General features: G+C 53.5%; 2 protein-coding genes across 2 annotated transcripts in view; one reads left to right on the top strand and one right to left on the bottom strand.

Moving 5' to 3' along the window:
• The window catches only part of BCL9L (BCL9 like), a 30007-nt gene extending 26326 nt beyond the window's left edge, over positions 1 to 3681 (top strand). Inside the window, 1 exon segment of the mRNA XM_073021524.1 lies at positions 319 to 3681. Coding sequence (XP_072877625.1) covers positions 319 to 1412 — 1094 coding nt within the window. The 3' untranslated portion in view covers positions 1413 to 3681.
• Positions 3682 to 5208: 1527 nt separating this feature from the next.
• Positions 5209 to 16672, bottom strand: CXCR5 (C-X-C motif chemokine receptor 5). Its single transcript, XM_008021125.3, has 2 exons — positions 16061 to 16672; positions 5209 to 6276 (listed from the first exon to the last, which is right to left on the bottom strand). The coding sequence occupies exons 1-2, from the start codon at positions 16109 to 16111 to the stop codon at positions 5209 to 5211; spliced, it is 1119 nt and encodes a 372-aa protein (XP_008019316.1). The 5' UTR covers positions 16112 to 16672.
• Positions 16673 to 20412: the final 3740 nt, after the last annotated feature.

The raw sequence follows: 20412 nt of genomic DNA, 5'->3' as shown, positions 1-20412 counted from the left end.
GTGCTTCTGAAGGCCCTGGGCTTGGGGGTGGAGGCTCCGGGATGCTGTTCCCACTCACTGGAGTCATTAGTGAAATGCAGCCCAGAGCACTTGAGTGGTCTTTCCAACACCTGGTGGTGTCTGGCGACCTGAGCCAGAACTTGGTCTCTTGGCTTCTAGCTTCAGTGCCTCCAGTCCCTTCCCTCCCAGCCAGGGGAAGCCAGTGGTGAAAACTCCGACCCCTGGCACCACCTGGCTTGGGAGTGGGGAAGGCCTGAGCCCTGCACCCTCCCTGAGCTGGGCGCACCGTGCCTGACCCCCTGTCTTTATTCCCTACAGGGATCAGCAACAGCCAGCCCAGCCAGATGCACCTGAACTCAGCCGCTGCCCAGAGCCCCATGGGCATGAACCTGCCAGGCCAGCAGCCCCTGTCCCATGAGCCCCCGCCCGCCATGCTGCCCTCCCCCACCCCTCTGGGCTCCAACATTCCACTGCATCCCAACCCACAGGGGACAGGAGGGCCCCCTCAAAACTCCATGATGATGGCCCCAGGGGGCCCCGACTCCCTGAATGCCCCATGTGGCCCGGTGCCCAGCTCCTCCCAGATGATGCCCTTCCCCCCTCGACTGCAGCAGCCACATGGTGCCATGGCCCCCACTGGGGGTGGGGGCGGGGGGCCTGGCCTGCAGCAGCACTACCCGTCAGGCATGCCCCTGCCTCCCGAGGACCTGCCCAACCAGCCGCCAGGCCCCATGCCTCCCCAGCAGCACTTGATGGGCAAAGCCATGGCTGGGCGCATGGGCGACACATACCCACCGGGTGTGCTCCCTGGGGTGGCATCAGTGCTGAACGACCCCGAGCTGAGCGAGGTGATCCGGCCCACCCCAACGGGGATCCCCGAGTTCGACTTGTCGAGGATCATCCCCTCTGAGAAGCCAAGCAGCACCCTCCAGTACTTCCCCAAGAGCGAGAACCAGCCCCCCAAGGCTCAGCCCCCCAATCTGCATCTCATGAACCTGCAGAACATGATGGCGGAGCAGACTCCCTCTCGGCCTCCCAACCTCCCAGGCCAGCAGGGTGTCCAGCGGGGGCTCAACATGTCCATGTGCCACCCCGGACAGATGTCCTTGCTGGGCAGGACAGGCGTGCCCCCACAGCAGGGGATGGTGCCCCATGCCCTGCACCAGGGGGTCATGTCCCCTCCACAAGGCCTCATGACCCAGCAGAATTTCATGCTGATGAAGCAGCGGGGCGTGGGGGGCGAGGTCTACAGCCAGCCGCCCCACATGCTCTCCCCGCAGGGCTCCCTCATGGGCCCCCCGCCCCAGCAGAACCTCATGGTGTCCCACCCGCTTCGGCAGCGCAGTGTGTCCCTGGACAGCCAGATGGGCTACCTCCCGGCGCCAGGCGGCATGGCCAACCTGCCCTTCTAGAAGTCGCTGCTGGGGCTGGAGCCGGGGCAATGTTGCAAATATGATAACCTTAACAAAGTTCTTCCCCTCAATGTTGGGATGGCCTGGGTCGAGGGGTGGGGTGGAGGGGGTGGGGGGGAGCTTGCGTAGGGAGTGGCATTTGTGGAAACCAGATGTGCTGGCAGCTTAGGGGGATGTGGCAGAGTGGGGTGGGGGGATTTTGGATTGGGGTTGGTTCCATTTTGGCCACCAGGACTGCCCCTCCCCCACTCCTCCCAATTCCTATAGAGCCTCACTATTTTACCTCTTTCCCTGCATCCCTACACCCGCCACACCCCCTTCAGCTATGCTTTTGGAGTCCTGGATAGGATCTGGGGGCAGAGAGGAAGGACAGGTCAGGTCTCCCCCAGCCCCTTCTGCTCTTGTCTCCTCATGTCCACATTGCTGGAGCTCCACCTCCCTCTTCGTTTCCCTGCACCCGCCCATTTTCCTTCTGTCTTTACCTGCTTCGTATCCTTTCCCTGCTGATGTGGCTGACCCCTCTCCCACCCCTCCCTGCAGGCGGCTGGCCAGGTGGGCAGGTGCCAGCCGGAGCTGTAAATAGAGCGCTGCGCTTTTGTGCTGGTTTGTGCGTGTGCTGTATTTCTGTGTTTTGATAGAAGTCACACAAAAAAAAAAGGATAAAAGAAACCCTTCCCCCTTCTTCAAGTTATTGCCCTCTCCATTCCCCTGGACCCAGGACGTGCGGCCCTACATGGCCACCCACTGTTTGCAGTGTCTCTGAGTCCCTAAGGGATACCATTCCTGTCCCCTTCCCAAATGGTAAAATGACGTAAATGCCCCACTCCTAAACTGAGGTCAGACCACCTAGGCTTCCACCTGGTGAGCCCTAGCAGGGCTGAGACCCCCAGGGCGGCAGCCTGTCTGCTGCTGAGTGATTCGGGGAGAACACGTGTGCACACGCACACATGTTTGCCCACACCGGTAACAAGGGGCCCTGGCTTCCCACTTTCGATGCCTGGGTGTCCCCCGCTGCTACATCTTAGCCAGAACTTGAAGTCTTTTGTCCCAGTTTGGGATGAAGGAAAGGAGGAAGAGGCGGTGGCTGTGTGGCTCCCTTGAGTGGAGCCATGGAAGGTGTAGCATGGTGCCATTGGGGCCTGTGGCTGCAGTAGCCATGGGCCAGGTAACCTCCAGGGCCCTGACTTCCAGAGGCTGCTGCCACCTACTTCTTATCAAAGAAGGGGGAGAACAGTTATGTGAGTCAGTGCACCTCCCCTCCAGTCTCCACCCCCTGAGGATGGAATCGGGGAAACAGCATCCTGCCGCCTCCTTTCTGCCTGCCCACTCACCGGCAAGGTTGTCCCTCTGCCCAGGGCTCAGGGCCACGTACCAGATCTGTCTGTGCCCACCCAGGCACAGCCACTGCCTCCCCCTAGGCTCCCTGCTCCTCCCCAGGAGAGCTCCCCATCCGCCTTTGGTCAGAGCTGAAGCCATATACGACTGGGTGTTTGTCCCCTACTTTGGCCCCAGGAGTAAACTTCTCCTTTTCTCACTTCCTTTCCTGCCTCGGGAGGTGGCAGGGCAGTTCCCTGGCTGAGGCCTTTTGCGCCCCGCCTCCAGGGCCAAGGGCCATTCTAGACAGGGTGTCTTCTACCAGGACCAGTCCCTAGCCTTCCTGGCCTGGAGGGCCTGGTCTCGCACTGGCAGCTGTAATACAAAGGGAACTTGCCCCACTTCTCCCAGCCTGGTGCTGTCCTCTCGGCCCACCATCGGCCAGGTCCAGCGCTTCCTCTGGGGCTGACAACAGGCCCCTGACTCCCCCCGGCCACCTCCCAGAGGCCATGGCCAGGGCCTCTGTGTTTGGGGAGGTCACTTGCCCTTCATCCTGCCAGGCGCTTTGCCCGCCCTGCCTCAGCCTGGGCCCTGTGCCCTTGAGCCCTCCACCCCTGACCCAAGACCCCCAAAACTGTCTGACTCTGTGTTTCCTGCCCTGAGGAGAGAGGGGTCAGATCGCAGCGGGCCGAGTGCCCTCTCCGTCCCCTCTCCTCCCACCCGTGCCACAGGCCAGCCTACTCTTCCCTCCATCCATGGCCATACCCCTAGCCATTTTGTACCATTATATAAATATATATATAAATATAAATATATAAATACAATATGTGAAGACATCTTCTTGGTTTTTATTTTGAAACAATTTTTAGGCTTGTTCCGGGGGTCTCTGTGCTGCCTGTACTGTATTGACCTGTTTTATAGGTGCCTTTTTATTAAAAAGAAAATTCAAAATCCAGCCTCTTGCCTCTTTGCCTCTGCTTCAGACTCCTCTGTCAATTAGATTACCCAGCTTGCTAGGAGATAGTCAGAGAAAAAAGGCCCGTCCCAGGTCTTCCTTGTTGTTCCCCCGTGAAGACACTCTCCCCTCAGCCACAGCTGTTATTTCCCCAATGGGGCCTCCCAAGGAGCTTGGCTGCTTGACTTGGTGGGACAAGTGCAGGGGTCCCTGACTCCCTACCCGATCAAAGGCTGGGGAGGTGGGAGGGAGTGCCCAGAACTGTGGGAGGGAGGTGGGAGGGAGTGCCTCCCACACCCCAGGTGAGCAAACAAGCACGGAGCAGCTTCCTGCGGTTCCATCTGAGTGACATCCTCACAGGGGCAGGGCACGGCTTCCTGGGGCCTGGGGACTTCCCTGCCCCAGTGTGTTTCTTACACTTCCCTGCCTAAGGTGATGCCACGGAGGGGATGGTTGAGATGACTCCCACAGGCCCCTTCCAGTCCACCTTTCTCCATTCGGACTCTGAGTTTCCTCAGGTCTGTAGTTTGTGGGAAGGGAGTGAGGAGGGGACAAGCCAGGCTCCTTCCCCATCAGTGCCCACAACCTCCCATCCCCTGGACCCGGCCACCCTAGGAGTTCTCCACCGCACTCCATCTCACCTAGTGGAGGGGACCACCGAGTTTCACTGATCCATGTCCCTCCTTGGGGTTGGGGAAGAAAGCTCTTTTCTTTCCTCTGTCGGGTTTCTCTCTTGCTTCTTAGTCTTTGCACTTTCTCAGGTCACTGGCTGCTCTCCAAGGGCACCTAGAGACGGCCCTGCCTGCAAACCACCCAGGACCCAGTGACATGGGGAGGACCAAGCACTGTTTCAGTCCGAGCCAGTGGCAGCTACCTGAATTCAACCAGTCCAAGCTTCCTGCTTGGTCAAAATGGCTGCAGGCTTGGGGGCTTGGTGGAATGTCTGTGTTTTTAGGAACTGAGTTGTCCGAAGGCCACACTCTGCTGCCAGCTGGCCTTTCCTCAGCCTTAACCTCCACTCATCCCCTGGTGCTCAGCTTCTCCTGGCCTTGTGGACAGGTGGGTAGGAGGGGAGAGGGGATTGGCTTCTCCTGGCCTTGCGGACAGGTGGGTAGGAGGGGAGAGGGGGAACTGTGGAGGTCAGCAGCCCTAAGCTGATGGAGTGTGTTCTGGGAGGGACAGGCGCTCTCCGTCGGCAAGGGCAGAAGTAGAAGTTGTTTCCGGAGCGTTGGATGATTAGGATGGGAGGTACCTGAGGTTCTCTCAGCCCAAGAGGGTGCAGATGGGTAGAGACAGGCTTCACTGTGCCTTCGAGCTGCTTTCCGCTCCCTGGGCTCCAGTTGAGTCCCAGGGCTGGCAGAAGAGCTGGCAGGGATGTCCTAGAAATGGGGGTTGGTTCCTCTAGCTACCCCAGCTAGGACACTCTAAGCCACCGTGAGCCCTTAGGATCCCAGCTCCTGTTGGAGGGAGCATCCAGCATCACTGCGTGCCCCAAGGAAAAGCAGCAATAAAGGGGGACACTGGGACCTAGAACGTGGTGAGAGAGGTGGCATTCTCTGACTCAGAGAGACTGCTCTTGCGCCAGCTAGGGAAGAGCTGGCACAGGGAGGCAGGGCCGGTACAGCCCAGCTTGGTCAGGAGCCGCGAGAGGTCACTGCGGAACTTCACGCCGGCGAAAGTGTAGAGCATGGGGTTGAGGCAGCAGTGGGCCAGGCCCAGGAACTCACACATGGTGATGGCCACGGGGAGAGAGCCATTTAGCTCGCAGGTATTGTCCACAGCCTTCAGCCTCACCAGGGTGTCCAGGAAGATGACGATGTGGTAGGGTGACCAGCAGAGGAAAAAGATGCTCGTCACTAGGATGGCCACCCTGACTGCCTTCTGCCGCTGAGGGCGCCGCTGGGCCTGGCGCAACCTGTGCACTACCCCCACGTAGCACCAGCCCATCACCAGCATGGGCAGCAGGAATCCCGCCACGTGGTAGAGGAATCGGGAGGTGAACCAGGCATGCGTTTCGGCTTGGTTCTCTTGGGAGAAGGTGCAACGTGGCAGGGAGTTGTTGGGATGGGCTTGGCTGACTTTGGCGAAGAGAATCTCTGGCAAGGCAAAGAGGAAGCCCACCAGCCAGATGGTCCCGCAGGTGATGTGGATGGAGAGGAGGCGGCGGTGGCGGTAGGCGTGGACGGCATGGACAATGGCCAGGTAGCGGTCCACGGCGATGCAGGCCAGGAGCAGGCTGCTGCAGTAGAAGTTGACTTTGTGCAAGGCAATCACAGTTTTGCAGAGGAAGGTCCCCAGGACCCAGCCCACAGAGCCCTCGGCCACGGCAAAGGGCAAGATGAAGACCAGCAGGAGGTCGGCCACGGCCAGGTGGAACAGGAAGGTCTCCGTGGAGCTGCGTGTCTGCCGGTGCCGCTCCAGGATCACCAGCACCAGGACGTTGCCGATCACGCCCAGGAGGAAGATGAGGCTGTAGGCCACGGGCACGAACACAGCCTTGAAGGAGGCCATGAGGGGCCCCTCTGTGGCAGGGCAGAGGTGATTTTCCACCAGGGAGGTGTCGTTATAGTTGTCGAATTTGTCAAATTCCAAGAACTGCAAGGGCAAGGAGACGGGAGGGTGAGGACCTGTCTTTCCTCTCCGAGAGGAACCCTAGCTCTCTTGGAGGTTTTTCCTACATAGGCTCCACTGACCAAATGTCAAGTTTCAAATTTCAATTTTGAACAAATCACTTTGTGTTTTCCAACTTCAGTTTTTTGCCTGTCAAAGGGATCGCATTCCTTAGAGTGGTGGTGCAGATGAAGGGAGGTGTGCAGGCGGCCATGCTTTGTAAGTGCTGAGGGGCTGGGCCCCATAAGTCAGCTTGTGTTTTGGGGTCCTCATGTACAGAAGCCTGCAGCCTTGGGGGCTGGAGTCAATTTGGGGAATGGACCTGGTTGGTACAAGGACCCGTCTGTTTCAGTTCCGAGCAGAACAGTCGGGCACTGCAACTTAGCATCGTGCTGGGGGCTGGGGGCGGGCGGGTGCTGACGTGGCCTGCGGCTCCCTCCTCATGGGTCTCACTGTTCCTGACCGTCTCCGTTATCACTGAAATGGCAGTAATAGCCTCCCATCTGGTTCAATATGCACAACCCGCTCAAGGTATGTAATAGTATTCCTATTTCACAGATGTGTCTTGCTAAAGATCAGGTTTGTGTGAACTGACATTTATCTACTTCCAAAGCCAATACTTTCCACTGAACAACCCTGCCTGGGCTTCCTTCTAGGGAAAGCAGATGCAGGTTCCCTGCTACTTCCCATCACTGGCAACCTCCCTGCAGCTAGGAGCACTCAGAAGCAGAAAGCCCAGAGGCAGAGAGAGGCAGGAGAAAGTGAGGGTGACACGGGGAGACTGGCAGGAGAGAAGGAGAGAGCCTACTCCAAGTGCAGGGGGCGTGCCCGTGATGTCTCCGGAAGTTCCCTCCTCCCCATCCTCCTCTTCCTCTCCCCATCACCCCACCTCCATCACCCCAGCACTCAGGTTGTTTACCCAGCTAACCACAAAGGAAGACATGTGCCTGTTTTCACACCTTTCACTCACAGCTGTCCCCTGCACCTGTTCCTCCTCACCTCCCAGCTCTGTTCTTCCCACCCTCCCTACCCAAGCCCCTCCCCAGGCAATTCAAAATCAATTACAACCAACCTATGTGGGTTCAAAAAGGCAATACTATAAATGATGAGCCCCAGGGAGGCAGAGGATAGGATGGGGTACCCTGTCCACCAGGCTCTGGGTGGCTTAATGCTGCTCCCATTTTAGGAGAGCAAGGCCCCCCGACAAGGAGGGGGTGGTCACACTGGGCGCCACAGGGCTTTCTTGCCTCTCAGGAGCCACAGTTGTGGGTCATACACTCACTCCTAATGCTGAGCAGACCCATTCCCCAACCTGGGTCTTTCCTTCTGGCTCGGGGGGAATGGGGCTCTGTGAGAAGCAGGTGTGGGAGATACATCAGTGCAAGGGCAGAGCCATCTGCCAACTCTTCCCACAGCATCCCTGTGCCATTGCCTCAGTCTAGTCTTCCTTCTCTTCACGCTAACGCTCAGGAGACCATCTCTCCATGGGTCCCGTCTCCACCAGCTTCTCTACTCCTGTCCACGTCCTGCACAGAGGACGGGGTGCGTTTTCTAAAACACAAATCCCACTGCCTCATTGTTCTGCTTAAAGTCCTTTACCGGTTCCCCATCAACTATAAGCAGTGGTTTTCTTTTGTTTTTTGTCTTTTTTTTTTTTTTTCTATTTCACTGTTTTTTTTTTTTTTTTTTTTTTTTTTTGAGGTGGATTTTTGCTCTTGTTGCCCAGGCTGGAGTGCAGTGGCACGATCTTGGCTCACTGCAACCTCTGCCTCCTGGGTTCAAGCAATTCTCCTGCCTCAGCCTCCCGAGTAGTTGGGATTCCAGGCATCTGCCACCACACCCAGGTAATTTTTTTGTATTTTTAGTGGAGACAGGGTTTCACCATGTTGGCCAGGCTGGTCTCGAATTCCTGACCTCAAGTGATCCACTCACCTCGGCCTCCCAAAGTGCTGGGATTACAGGTATGAGCTACCGTACCAGGTCTCAATGTCACATTTAATAACAAAGTCAACTATAAGAAAAAGTCATATTTGTGATAATGTTCGTCAGTAGAAGATTGACTGGAGTCTGGGCATGGTGGCTCAGGCCTGTAATTCCATCACTTTGGGAGGACAAGGCAGAAGGATCACTTGAGCCAAGGAATTTCGGACTGCAGTGAACTATGATCATGCCACTACACTCCAGCCTGGGTAACAGACCAAGACCTAGTCTCAAAAAAAAGAGTAGAGTAAGCCAAACTTAGTGCCATTCACACATTGCTAAATTTCAGAACTGCTGGGCACAGTGGCTCCCAGCACTTTGGGAGGCTTAGGTGGGAGGATTGCTTGAAACCAGGAGTTCAAGACCAGCCTGCACAACATAACGAGACCTCAACTCTACAAAACACTTTTTTTAAAAAATAAAGTTTAGAACTAATTGCAGAACATCCCATGCAGTAGGATTCCATGGAATTTCTCTCCCAAACACACACCTTTGTTTTTGTTTTTTGATAGATAGTGTCTTGCTATGTTGCCCAGGCTGGAGTGCAGTGGCTATTAATAGGTGTGATCATAGCACACTACACCTCGACCTCCTGGGCCCAAGTGATCCTCCTCCTGCCTCAGCCTCCTGTGTAGCTGGGACTGCAGGTATGTGACAACAGCGCCCAGCTCCAAGGACTTTCTTTAGAGTACCCATGACTGTGTGTGTGTGTCACAGGGTTCCCCTGGGGTGGGGAGTGGTGGTGTGGCTCCAGGCTCCCCTCCTTGACTTTAAACTATAACCCTCCACTTTTGACTTGTGTAGTGCTTCACACATAAGCTTTTGTTGAAGAAAATGGTTCTACTTTCATTTGAAAACCATGGACCTGTGGGATGAAGTCTAACCTCCCCAACAGAGCCTTTGTGTTCCTCCCAAATGTATATTCCTCTGACCTTTCAAACTTTGTCTTCTATTTTTTTTTTTTTTTTTTTGGAGACGGAGTCTCACTGTGTCCCCCAGGCTGGAGTGCAGTGGTGCGACCTCGGCTCACTGCAAGCTTCACCTCCCGGGTTCACGCCATTCTCCTGCCTCAGCCTCCTGAGTAGCTGGGACTACAGGTGCCCACTACCGCGCCCGGCTAATTTTTTGTATTTTTAGTAGAGATGGGGTTTCACCGTGGTCTTGATCTCCTGACCTTGTGATCCGCCCGCCTCGGCCTCCCAAAGTGCTGGGATTACAGGCGTGAGCCACCGCGCCCAGCCTTTGTCTTCTATTAATATATTATCGCTCTAGGTCACCCCTTGGCCTTTCCCTACCAGCCCAACACATTCCTGTCTCCAAACCTCTGCTTGACCTTTTCCTTCTGCCTAGCAGGTCTTTCTTTCCAAATTGGCCTATCTAATTTCTACCCTTCCTCCAAAGCCAAATTCAATCCCATCTTCCCACATCCTTGCCGGCTCCCCTCTTGGAATTCTCTCTTCTCCTTATGATGCATGTGCATTTATTATAGCACCCAGGGTTGGGATGACCACTTTCTAACCAGATGGCAAAGGTCTTAGAAGCAGGCCTTCTGTGTCCCCCTCCCAAGGTCATGTGTTTTACATAGGACAGATGTGTGCTGACCTGCTCTGAAAGCAGTTTCCCAGAGAAGGCCAGGAGCCCTGATAATCTGAGACTTAGGCTAGTGTGTCAGCAGGGACTCACTCCATCACCTTCTGCATTCTGCCTTCTCCCAATAACCTTGACCTCCTGGATCCTAGATCCTATCTTGACTGCTCTCTCTCTATTGGGAGCTATTTCCAGTATTGTCATTGAGCACACCCACTTGACTAATACTGGAATTCAGCAGTCTTCACGCAGAGCCAAGCCATTCATGCAGAGGGAGGAGAGCAGCAGGGCCCGGGGCGGTCAGCAGGGCTGAACTCCACCTACCTTGGCTGTGCCTGGGTGAGGGCTTAGGTCCAACCAGCCTATCTGACCCAGAAAGCCCTGGGTTTCTGTCCCTAGGGCTCCCATCTCCTGAGAACCAGATGTAGAGGGGGTTGGGAGGGGCCTGTCTCTTCCTCCTTGCCAAGAGGTATTTGTTTGGCAGCGTCAGAGAGAGGAAGATGGGAGGAAGCTGGTTTGAGGGGTGCTGGGAACTGACGGCACATCTCAGCAGGAGGTGTCAAACAGACGTTTTGGGGGTTCAGGAGTGGCACATGTTAAAGCCACTTCCCACACATAGGAGTTCTAGCTCCCCCAATCTCCCCCAAACTATGGAGAGAGGCAATAAAGCAAGGTTGGCTCTGTCCTCATGGGAAGTTGAGGAGTCAGGAATCCTGAATACTGTGGGGCATGTGGTGCTGAAGGAAGCCCTCCAATCCCATGCCCAGAGGGAGCATAGGGCGGCCTGTTTGTGTGAGCGGTGTACCCATTCTTTGACATGAAAAGCTGCAGAAACCCAAGGCCCTCATGCACACACGTACTCTGACAGCAACACCCACCTTGCATAGACACAGGTCCCAAGATGGGCCACACCAGCGTGTGGCATAGACAGGCACCCAGCAGACAACAGCCTGGTCATAGGCCAGGGCCACATGCCCCAAAGGCGGCAAGAAACACAATGACCAGAATGAGGCTGAGTGGAGCTAGAATCTAGTTAGAAAATTGCTGTGAGCACTGGGGAGGAGCAGGGGCTGTAACAGTGTCCAGTATTGAGGGGCTTAGGGGAAGGTGCGGGGTATAAAGAGATGCAAAGTACTTGGCCTGTGGTAGGGCCCAAAACGTTACTCTTCTCCTTCCCTCCACTGTAGGATGCAGGCTCCTCCCTGGATAATTAAGTTTCCAAGCCCCAACTCACTTCTCCAAATAAAGAAGCTGCCCCACTGCCCAGCACTGACCAGCATGAAGCTCAGCTCACATTTGCTAATGGGGATTCTATGTCAGCAGGTACATTGGGCAGGGGTGTCTAGCATGCCTCAGGGATCTATCCTGGGTCCCCTCCTCTTCAGCACTCTCAACCCAGCTTTGGGGGCACTCTCAGGCAACACAGAGTTCTTTACAAGCTGGAACCATGGGCCCAACCTAACGAGATGAAATTGCGTGGGGAAAAATATACAAGCCAGGACTCAGGTTTAAAACTTTACCCATCCAGGGATAAGTTAGGGAAGACCAGGTAACAACAGTTCGTGAGAAACACTTGGGAGTTTGTTGCCTACAAGCTTAAGATGAGTCATGGGAGTGACGTGGCCAGCAGAAGGGCCACTGTTACCTTCATCTGTTCATCTAGAACAGATGAAGTGGGCAGCTGACACCAGCCCAGTTTGGTTGGTCTGGACAAGGATGACCACTTTGTTGAGGGGCTTGGAGAACCCTGCCCGTGGAGGAAGTTTTCAGGTACCAGGGGTGTAGTGTCTGGGACAGAAAAGACTTGAGTCCATGAGGGCTGATGTCACGGATTGGAAAGAAGCTCCATGGGCAAGAGGGCAGCAATGGACCCTTGCTGTGGGCTTCCAGGGGCAGTCCAGAAGGACTGGGCAGAAGCTGAGGGGGTAGAGTTTCAGTCAAAGGCGGGAGAACTTTCTAACAGGCAGAACTGTCCAGCAATGAGATGGGACCCTTGGGAAGGAGAGGAACGTTTGAGCCCAAGTGTGCGGGAAGAGATTCCTGCCCTGGGAAGAAGGAGGCTGGACTCTGCCTTCAGATGCCCCTCACTCTCACTCCCAGATTTTCTGTCTGTCCTGCCCTGCCTGGGGCTGAGCTGGTTCTCAGCGTGATCTCTGTCTAGCTCAGTAGCTGGAGACTTTGCTTTTCTAGTCCATTCTGCCACCAGTGAATGCCCCAGCCTGACCTTACTTCTCAGCCCCAAGGAGGGGGCAGGGCTGCCTGCGTGCGTGGCTCACTCAGGCCGAACCCCAGGACTCCAAGGCCTGAGTCATGCTGGCCACGGGAGGTGTCTGCACACAGATGCCAGTCATTGCTCTGGCCACGGGGAGCATGCAAGCTCCATCTCCTTTTATGTCCCTGTGTGGATATTCCCAGCTGAGAGTCAGGAGCTGTGAGTGGAGCCGGCCAGGGTATCTGTCATTCCAGCCTTCGGTGGCTTAAGGGGTGCAGGGGTCTGGAGGAATGAGACTGGGCTATGGGTGAGGGTGTAGGTCTGTATCCCTTAGCCTGTCTTTCTTCAGGAGGCCCACAGCCCTTAAAGACCATCTGAGACTCTGGCTTGCCATTTGTCACATCTCCCTTGCTACACCCATAGCCTTCAGGGACAAGCCTGTGAGACTCCTCTTCCATCTCTTCCCACGGGTTTTGGTCATTAGAAGCAGGTACTGCGCTGGATGTGGTTTTAGGGGGAGAGTTTAAGCTACTCCAAGCCTCTGCAGCAAGTCTTGAGGCTTAAAGGGGCCCCACCTGGCACCCCAGCATCTCTTTGCCCTTTGGATACAGGGTCACACAATCCAAGGTGCAGATAGACAGGCCTCCCAGGTATGTGTGGCAGCCTCTTGAAACCATCTCCTGGGCTGGAAATATTTTGCCCCACCACTCTTGAAAGAAGGCTCATTCTTGTGTCCTGATTCTCAGGTCCACATACACGGCCACTGTTGATGCCATTCTGCTAGAGGAGTGGGATCAGCTGCAGACTGCATCCCTGGGGAAGGCAAGAGTTCCTGACCAGACTCTGCAGTCTGTATGCCTGAACCCAGATTCACTTTGACCCTGACCCATCCTCAGCCTGGCCTTGGGGCTCTCCCTCATGTCTGACCCCTCCAACCACACCCCCAGTTGGGCCTGCTCTGCTGGGGTTGCTCTGGGACTTTTCATCTGATTGGGGGGGGGGGCGGGTGGAGAACCTCCCTTCCCCCAAGAAACAGCCTGAGCTAGTTTTGGTTCCTCTTCTTCACACCTCCGTGATGAAATGAGATGGTCCACGTGGACGGGCTGTGTAGCCTGTGATGCTCTAGTCACACTGAAGTCATGATGTGTGGTAATTATCTATGGAGAGGGGTCATAGAAAGCCAGGCTCTGGGGCTTGGGCCAGCTTCACCCTGTGCTATAGCAGCTTCCCTTCCTGGTTGGTGTGCAGGGTGGGGCTGGAGGTATAGTTTATGACCAGCCTCTGTGGGTGCCCCAGCCCAGGCCCTGGTTCTATTGGAAGGAGGCTCTCAGATCAAGGTTCGCATAGACAGGGGCTGCTCTAGGTCTGCCTGGATCTGCCTTTCCAGCAGAATGGGTCCCTGGCATGCCCACCCCAGGACCTGGAATCTTCTGGTTCCTGGCTCTCAGTCATCTAATTTTTTTTTCTATTTGGACCATTCATTCTTGAGAATTAGCAGCCCCTCGACACCTCCCGGCCCCTGCCTTAAAGAAGTGGACATTTTAAGCGGCTAAAGTTGGTCTTCGAGTTCAACAGGACAAATGGAATACAGAATGACCAACCTGGCTTATGGCCAGGAGCCCCCAGTTCCTTTTTTTTTTCCTGGCAAGTTTGTGTAGCTAAAAGTCCCCAGTTCTTAGCCCAACATTAGAGTGTAAAACCCAGTGTTCAAGGAATATGAACCAATACTTGGTATGGGCAAGGACAAGGAGGAGACTAGGAAGCAGAAGGAGTAGAAGAACCTGGACTAATTCCAGAGGAAAAATGGTGAGCTAAGAGCTTTACTGCATCACATTACAATAAGTAATCAATAAATACTTATTGAGAAGCTGCTACATGCAAGATTCTCCTGCCTGTACCACTATGCCCGGGGTTTTTGTACTGTGACACTGAGGGACAGTCTGCCAAGCTGCTCACAGCCCTTCAGTGAGTAGGTGGGGGTAGAGGAGAGGGTCTGTGTTCTGAGGAGACATTGGCCCTGGAGACAGGGTATGTAGGAGATTCGTGAAGGGAGAACGACGCACTGGTGGCTGGCTGAAGAACTCCAGAGCCCAGATGGTCCAGGACTCCGGACTCCTGGCTAGACCCTGAGTAAGGGATCCAGATATTTGAATGCCTGGCTGAGGATCACTCATTTGAGGTGTGACATGAAGCAAGTCACTAGGTCCCTTTCCCCCAGATGTAAGTTTTCTTGGGACATACCCTGCTGCCCCTGGCCCCTGCCACCACCTGTCTCTAGTAGGTCACTCAGTGAGGTGAGATGCACAGTTAAGGGAAACTCAAGGTTTCTCAGAAGCTGGGACCCGCCAGGTCTCCAGTCGGTTACTAAGAAATCCAACTGGGTCAGGGCTCGTGGTCAGTTTGAAGCTGCAGGCAGAGGAAGACGCCCAGTAACTAAATCAGGCAAGGCCAGCGGCCGTGACTGGGGACCAGGGTGGGAGCGCATTGCCCCTTTGGGGCTGCAGGTTTTTAGTCTGATTTGGGATATTGCCCAGACTCTGTGATTAGACTCAGGGCAGCTTCATAGGCATGCAATTGGTGCAGTCACACGGGGCCTGCACCCAGCAGGACCCCTGACTTGGTTTAGTGCTCTGCTGTTGCCTTCTTGATATTTTTAATAATTTTTCAATAAGGGGCCCCATGTTTTCATTTTGCACTAGATCCCACAAATTATGAAGCAGGTCTTGATTAGATGAATGGTCCGGCTCTGATTCTGCTTGCAGTTTGGAGCCGAGAGGCCAGGCTTTGGGTAGTTAGCCCTTCTGCTCACTTTCTCCCCGTGTCCTACTTACACTTCCCAGCCTTGAGATCTGGGCAAGCGGGAGGCAGGCTTCTCCCAGCAGGTCTGGGAACACGGTTGGCGGAACTACAAAGTCCACTCCAGCTGGGGGAGCAGGAGGGAGTCAGACAATATCTCAGGGTAAGTTTGGGCCAGGAGAGTTGGTAGGAGCCAGGGTTTGGCTCCTTCATGATCTAACCCAGAATGCAGTCCCAAGACAAGTCCTCTCCCCAGGGGGAGAAAAGACCGTGAAGAAGTTTCCAAGAAACCCTTACAACCAGCCTCTGCCGTCGGCTCACAAGGAACCCTGTGTTTCTCCGGTTGAGCTGCTCCACACGTACACCTTTTGGGAGCCCAGTGACGACCAGGTCAACTGCACCTCTACGCTTCACTGCAGAGACATGAGTGCTGGCAGTGTAGTGCTGGGGACCATTTTCTTAGCCCACCCAAGAAACCTTTCCAAGAATACCTTATCTCTAGAGATTCTACAACAGGTTCCAAGACGTTTTTTCAGATTAACAGTTTTCTCACCCCGCTCCCCGACTCCAACCTGCTGGGATCCTCTTCCTTGCTACCATCTGTTCTCATACTTCTCAGTTTAGCACATAATTGTTGTCTAATAGCTTCCAGTGAGTGATTTTTTTTCTCTGGCCAGAGCAGAAGCTATTTGAGGGCAAAGACCAGATCCTCAACTTCTCCACCCAACACAGAATGTAGTGCCCTGATGATATAATCATATGGCAAGAGATGAACAGCTATGCATTGATTGACTGATGAGCAATGCCAGCCTCCTTATGGTAAGAAAACCTCCAAAGGTACTTTCCTGTCTAGTTCCATATTCCCACCCTAAGAGAAAAGGAGAGAAAGAATGGGGAAGTGAAGTATCCTGTTCCCGGTCACATAGCAACTCAGAGGAGGATGCAGAGCCTGAACCCACGTCTTCCAGCTTCCTCTAAAGGATGTCTACTAAGGACAGCAGCTCTCCTTATCTGCTTCTTCCACAGAATGGAAAATAAACTCTTAAAGGGCAGGAGCTGACTGACCTGTCTAGATTTTACAGATCCACAGCGGGAGAAGATTCCCACGCTGTCCCCTCTCTCTCAGACTCTGGCAGAGGATATTAGAATTCCAGGCAGGGCCTCGGCGACAGGAAGCTACCCGTGTCTACTCACCAGGTCCTCCAGGTTCTCGAGGTCCATTTCCAGCATTAGCGGGTAGTTCATGGCTGTGCCGGCTGTGAGTCACCAGACTGGTCACTGTCTGATGTTGAGAGGCTCCCCGCCAGGTGCCTCTAGAGAGGTGGCAGCCGTCAGCTGCAAATTTAAGCAAATGAGCTGCGCATCGTCTCCTGGGGCTGTAGGGCCGCGACCTGCCTCACAACTCATCACTTTTTTTTTTTTTTTTCCACTGGGTCTTTTCTGTTTTTTTGAAGAAAGAGGGAAAATCCCCCACAGCATCAGTGCTAGTCAAGCATTTCAGCTTCTTTCCCGGCAACAATTGTCTCAACTGGGGCCTATGACTAGTTTAAAGGCTGCCCTCACTTCTCCTCCCTATACCCCCAATAAGGGGCTCACAACTTGTAATGAAACCACCACACAAAGTCAGCAGACTGATGAGGGAAACTCCTGATCAACAGAGAACAGGAGAAGAGCGCTCCCAGCAACCTCTCCTCCAAGCCACCTCCAGACCTTCATCTTCCTCACCACTAGGGCGATCAACCATTCCAGTCTGCCCAGGACTGAAAAGTCCCTTGACTTGGGAAACCCCTAAGTCCTGGCAAATCAGGGCACTTGGTCAAACTACTTGCTACCATCCTTTTGCCCAACAGGGACAAAACCCCTTCCCTTCTCAGCTCAAGTTCAGAAAAGATAGGTTAGAATTTTTCAAAGGGAACAACAGTAAAACAACACTGGAAGACAAAAATGAAATCAACTCTGGAAGGCCGAGGCAGGAGGACTGCTTGAAGCCAGGAGTTGGATACCAGCCTGGGCAACATAGCAAGACCCTGTCTCTAAAAGAAAAAAAAAAAAAGTGAAATCACCAAGAAAAGCATACAGTTACAGAGTCATTTTTTGACTCAAAAATAATGATGTTCTATCTATAAATTAACTTGGTTTGCTGATAAATTATTAATCTTATAGACTACCAGGCTAGAGAGGACTTCAGAGATCATCCAGTCTAACCCCCAATTTTTATGCAGGAGGTCCATGAGGCTGAGAGGGAGAGCAACTTACCCAAGATCCCACTGCTAACCAGTGGCAGAGCTGGGACTTGAACTCAGGTCTTCTGACTCCACCTTTAGTGTTTTCTCTACTCCAAGCTGCCACTCTTGCAGGCGCTCATAACCTCTGTCCTTTCCCTCAACTCTGCCCTGTCTGAGGGCCGTTTCCTTTAAGAAGCCCTTTTGTAGATGTTGATCAATTTCCCTTCCAAGTCTCATTTGTGGCTTTTTCTTCCAGAAGTGGGCATTTCCTCTCTTGGTCCACAATGTTATGAAAACAATGTCTGCACGCATAGCGGCACCCACACATGGTGGCTGTTTCTTGGCCTCACCCCCACCTTTGTATCATGCTCCCTTTCAACCAAATCGCCCTTCGCTGGGATCCTACCCTTTCCAGTGCTCTCCTTCACCCTCTCCTCCATATTCACCTTTCCTCTTTCCCCTCTTCACACCTTGCTTACTGAAGATGCTTACCTCACTGCATCCCCAACAGAGGTACCATTCGTTTTTTGGTTTTTTTTTTGAGACAGAGTTTTGCTCTTCTTGCCCAGGCTGGAGTGCAATGGCATGATCTTGGCTCACCGCAACCTCTGCCTCCCAGGTTCAAGCAATTATCCTGCCTCAGCCTCCTGAGCATCTGGGATTACAGGCATGCCCCACCACACCCGGCTAATTTTGTTTGTTTATTTATTTATTTATTTTGAGACAGAATTTTGCTCTTGTTGCCCAGGCTGGAGTGAAATGGCGCGATCTCAGCTCACCACAACCTCCACCTCCCGGGTTCAAGCAATTCTCCTGCCTCAGCCTCCCAAGTAGCTGGGATTACACCCCGGCTAATTTTGTATTTTTAGTAGAGACGGAGTTTCTCCATGTTGATCAGGCTGGTCTTGAACTCCTGACCTCAGGTGATCCGCCCACCTTGACCTCCCAAAGTGCTAGGATTACAGACGTGAGCCAACAGATGCATCATTCTTAGGTTTAAACAGCCTGAAGCGTTTCCAGCCTCTGTTGGTGGTATTGGGGTCGTTTCCTTGCTCTTCTCCATTCACTGCCTTTAGAAGCTGCTTTCAAGGAGGAAGGCTTTCAGGACAAGGCAACACACTTCTTCTCCAGCACTTTCAGTCCTGATACCTCCGGGAGGAAGCTGCCCCAAGGTTTCCTGTGTCCCAGGCTTGCTGGGAACTCCTCATCCTTCCATTCACCCTATTCTCAACATCCCTGCCCCTCCAATCCCTCAGCATACTCGACTTAGCCTTGGCCACCCCGGCTAGGGACATTGATCAGGAAGGAGTACAGCCTATAGAATCACAGAGGAATTGAAAGGAACTTTGAAAGATAAACCAGACTATCCTCAACCACACCCCCACCCCCAGCAAATGCAAGATTCCTGTCACTGCATCCTTATCAGATGATCACCCAGCATCAATGAATACAAACATCAATGAAGGTGAGACATTTGCTCCTTTCAATAGATCATGTTTCAATGGAGAATGGTTTCATGATTAGAAACTTATTCCTCATGATGAGTCAAAATATGTCTTCCTGTAACTCCACCCCAGAGGTCCTGGCTGTCCCTTCTGTCTGGACTGTCTAACTCTTCTTCCAATAAGCATCCTCTGAAGACAGCCAGCACATCCCGAGAGTCTTCTTGTCTCCAAAACACACTTCCATAGTGTCTTCAGTCATTATTCGAAGACTTGGTTTCTGGGTCCTTTGACACCCTGTTTTTTTTTACCTCTGAATGATTTCTGGGACATAGATAAGTCATCCTTGGGTCTATCCAAGTTCTGATGGCAAATATTGACAGGATGAAGCCAAAATCAGGACTCTGCTTCATGTCATTAGAGACCCACTATACCCAAAGGTCAGGAAAGACTTCATGGAAGTCTTGGCCACTGGAGGCTTGGAGAGAGCGAAGGCTTGGTGTGCCTGGAGAGGCGGACAGGGTGGAGAGTGTGGGACATGATGAGAACTGCTTGGAAAAAATGTGTAGAAAGAATTCCCTGGCCGGGCATTGTGGCTCACGCCTGTAATCACAGCACTTTGGGAGGCTGAGGCGGGTGGATCATGAGGTCAGAACAAGACCATCCTGGCTAACATGGTGAAACCCCATCTCTACTAAATATACAAAAAATTAGCCGGGCGTGGTGGCGGGCGCCTGTAGTCCCAGCTACTCAGGAGGCTGAGGCAGGAGAATGGCGTGAACCTAGGAGGCGGAGCTTGCAGTGAGCCGAGATTGCGCCACTGCACTCCAGCCTGGATGACAGAGCGAGACTCCATCTCAAAAAATAAATAAATAAATAAAATAAAATAGAGAGGCAGCTACTGTAGTCCCAGCTACTCAGGAGGCTGAGGCAGAAGAATCGCTTGAACCTGGGAGGTGGAGGTTGTAGTGAGCTGAGATGGTGCCACTGCACTCCAGCCTGGTGACAGAGTGAGACTCTGTCTCAAAAACACACAAACAGAAAGAACTACCTTGTGCTCGGCACATCATAGGCATTCTGTGTGCGGTGATGTGGCTGTGGCAATGGTGATGATGATGATGGTGATGACAGGGCAGGGGGAGGAGTGAGGAGGTGATTGAAGCATGTACTGGACAAGGTAGGAGCTGCTCTTATGGCCTTAGTGCAGTGGTACAATCAAGGCTCACTGCAGCCTCTACCTCCTGAGCTCAAGCCATCTTCCTGCCTCAGCCTCTCAAGTCGCTGGGACTACAGGCACACGCCACCTCACCTGGCTAATTTTATGTTTTTTGTCGAGACAGAGTTTCACCACGTTGCCCAGGCTGGTCTTGAACTCTTAGGCTCAACCGATACGCCTGCCTCAGACTCCCAAAGTGCTGGGATTATAGGCGTGAGCCACCATGCCCAGCAGCCATGAGTTCTAATATTGCCTTGAGAAGGCTCAGAGAGTTACTGCCTCTACTAGAAACCACGATCTTACAGTCTTCACACACAAAGCCAGACTAGCTCCCTAGGATAGAGAGGACAATGTCTAAGCTGTGATCCTTTGCCTTTGAAGGGGAGATGTCAGAGGTTCCACCTGTGTGTGACAATCAGATGGGAGAGGACCCTTCCAGGTCAAGCAGCCCAGGTTTTATTTCAGTTTGCAACTTGTTTATATTTCACCTATGCAGGATCCCAATCCCTACCCCATAGGCAGTCTGACTGAGGCTAAATTGTTTTCTAGGCTTCTCGTCAAAATGACCACTGGAGGCTGAGCCTGGTAGCTCACCTCTGTAATCCCAGCATTTTGGGAGGCCAAGCGGGGAGGATCACTTGAGCCCAGGAGTTTGAGACCAGC

This window comes from Chlorocebus sabaeus, chromosome 1 (genome assembly GCF_047675955.1).
Source record: "Chlorocebus sabaeus isolate Y175 chromosome 1, mChlSab1.0.hap1, whole genome shotgun sequence".
Classification (NCBI taxonomy): Eukaryota; Metazoa; Chordata; class Mammalia; order Primates; family Cercopithecidae; genus Chlorocebus; species Chlorocebus sabaeus.
The sequence above is the reverse complement of the archived record's forward strand: the minus strand, read 5'-3'. Positions and strand labels throughout refer to the sequence as shown.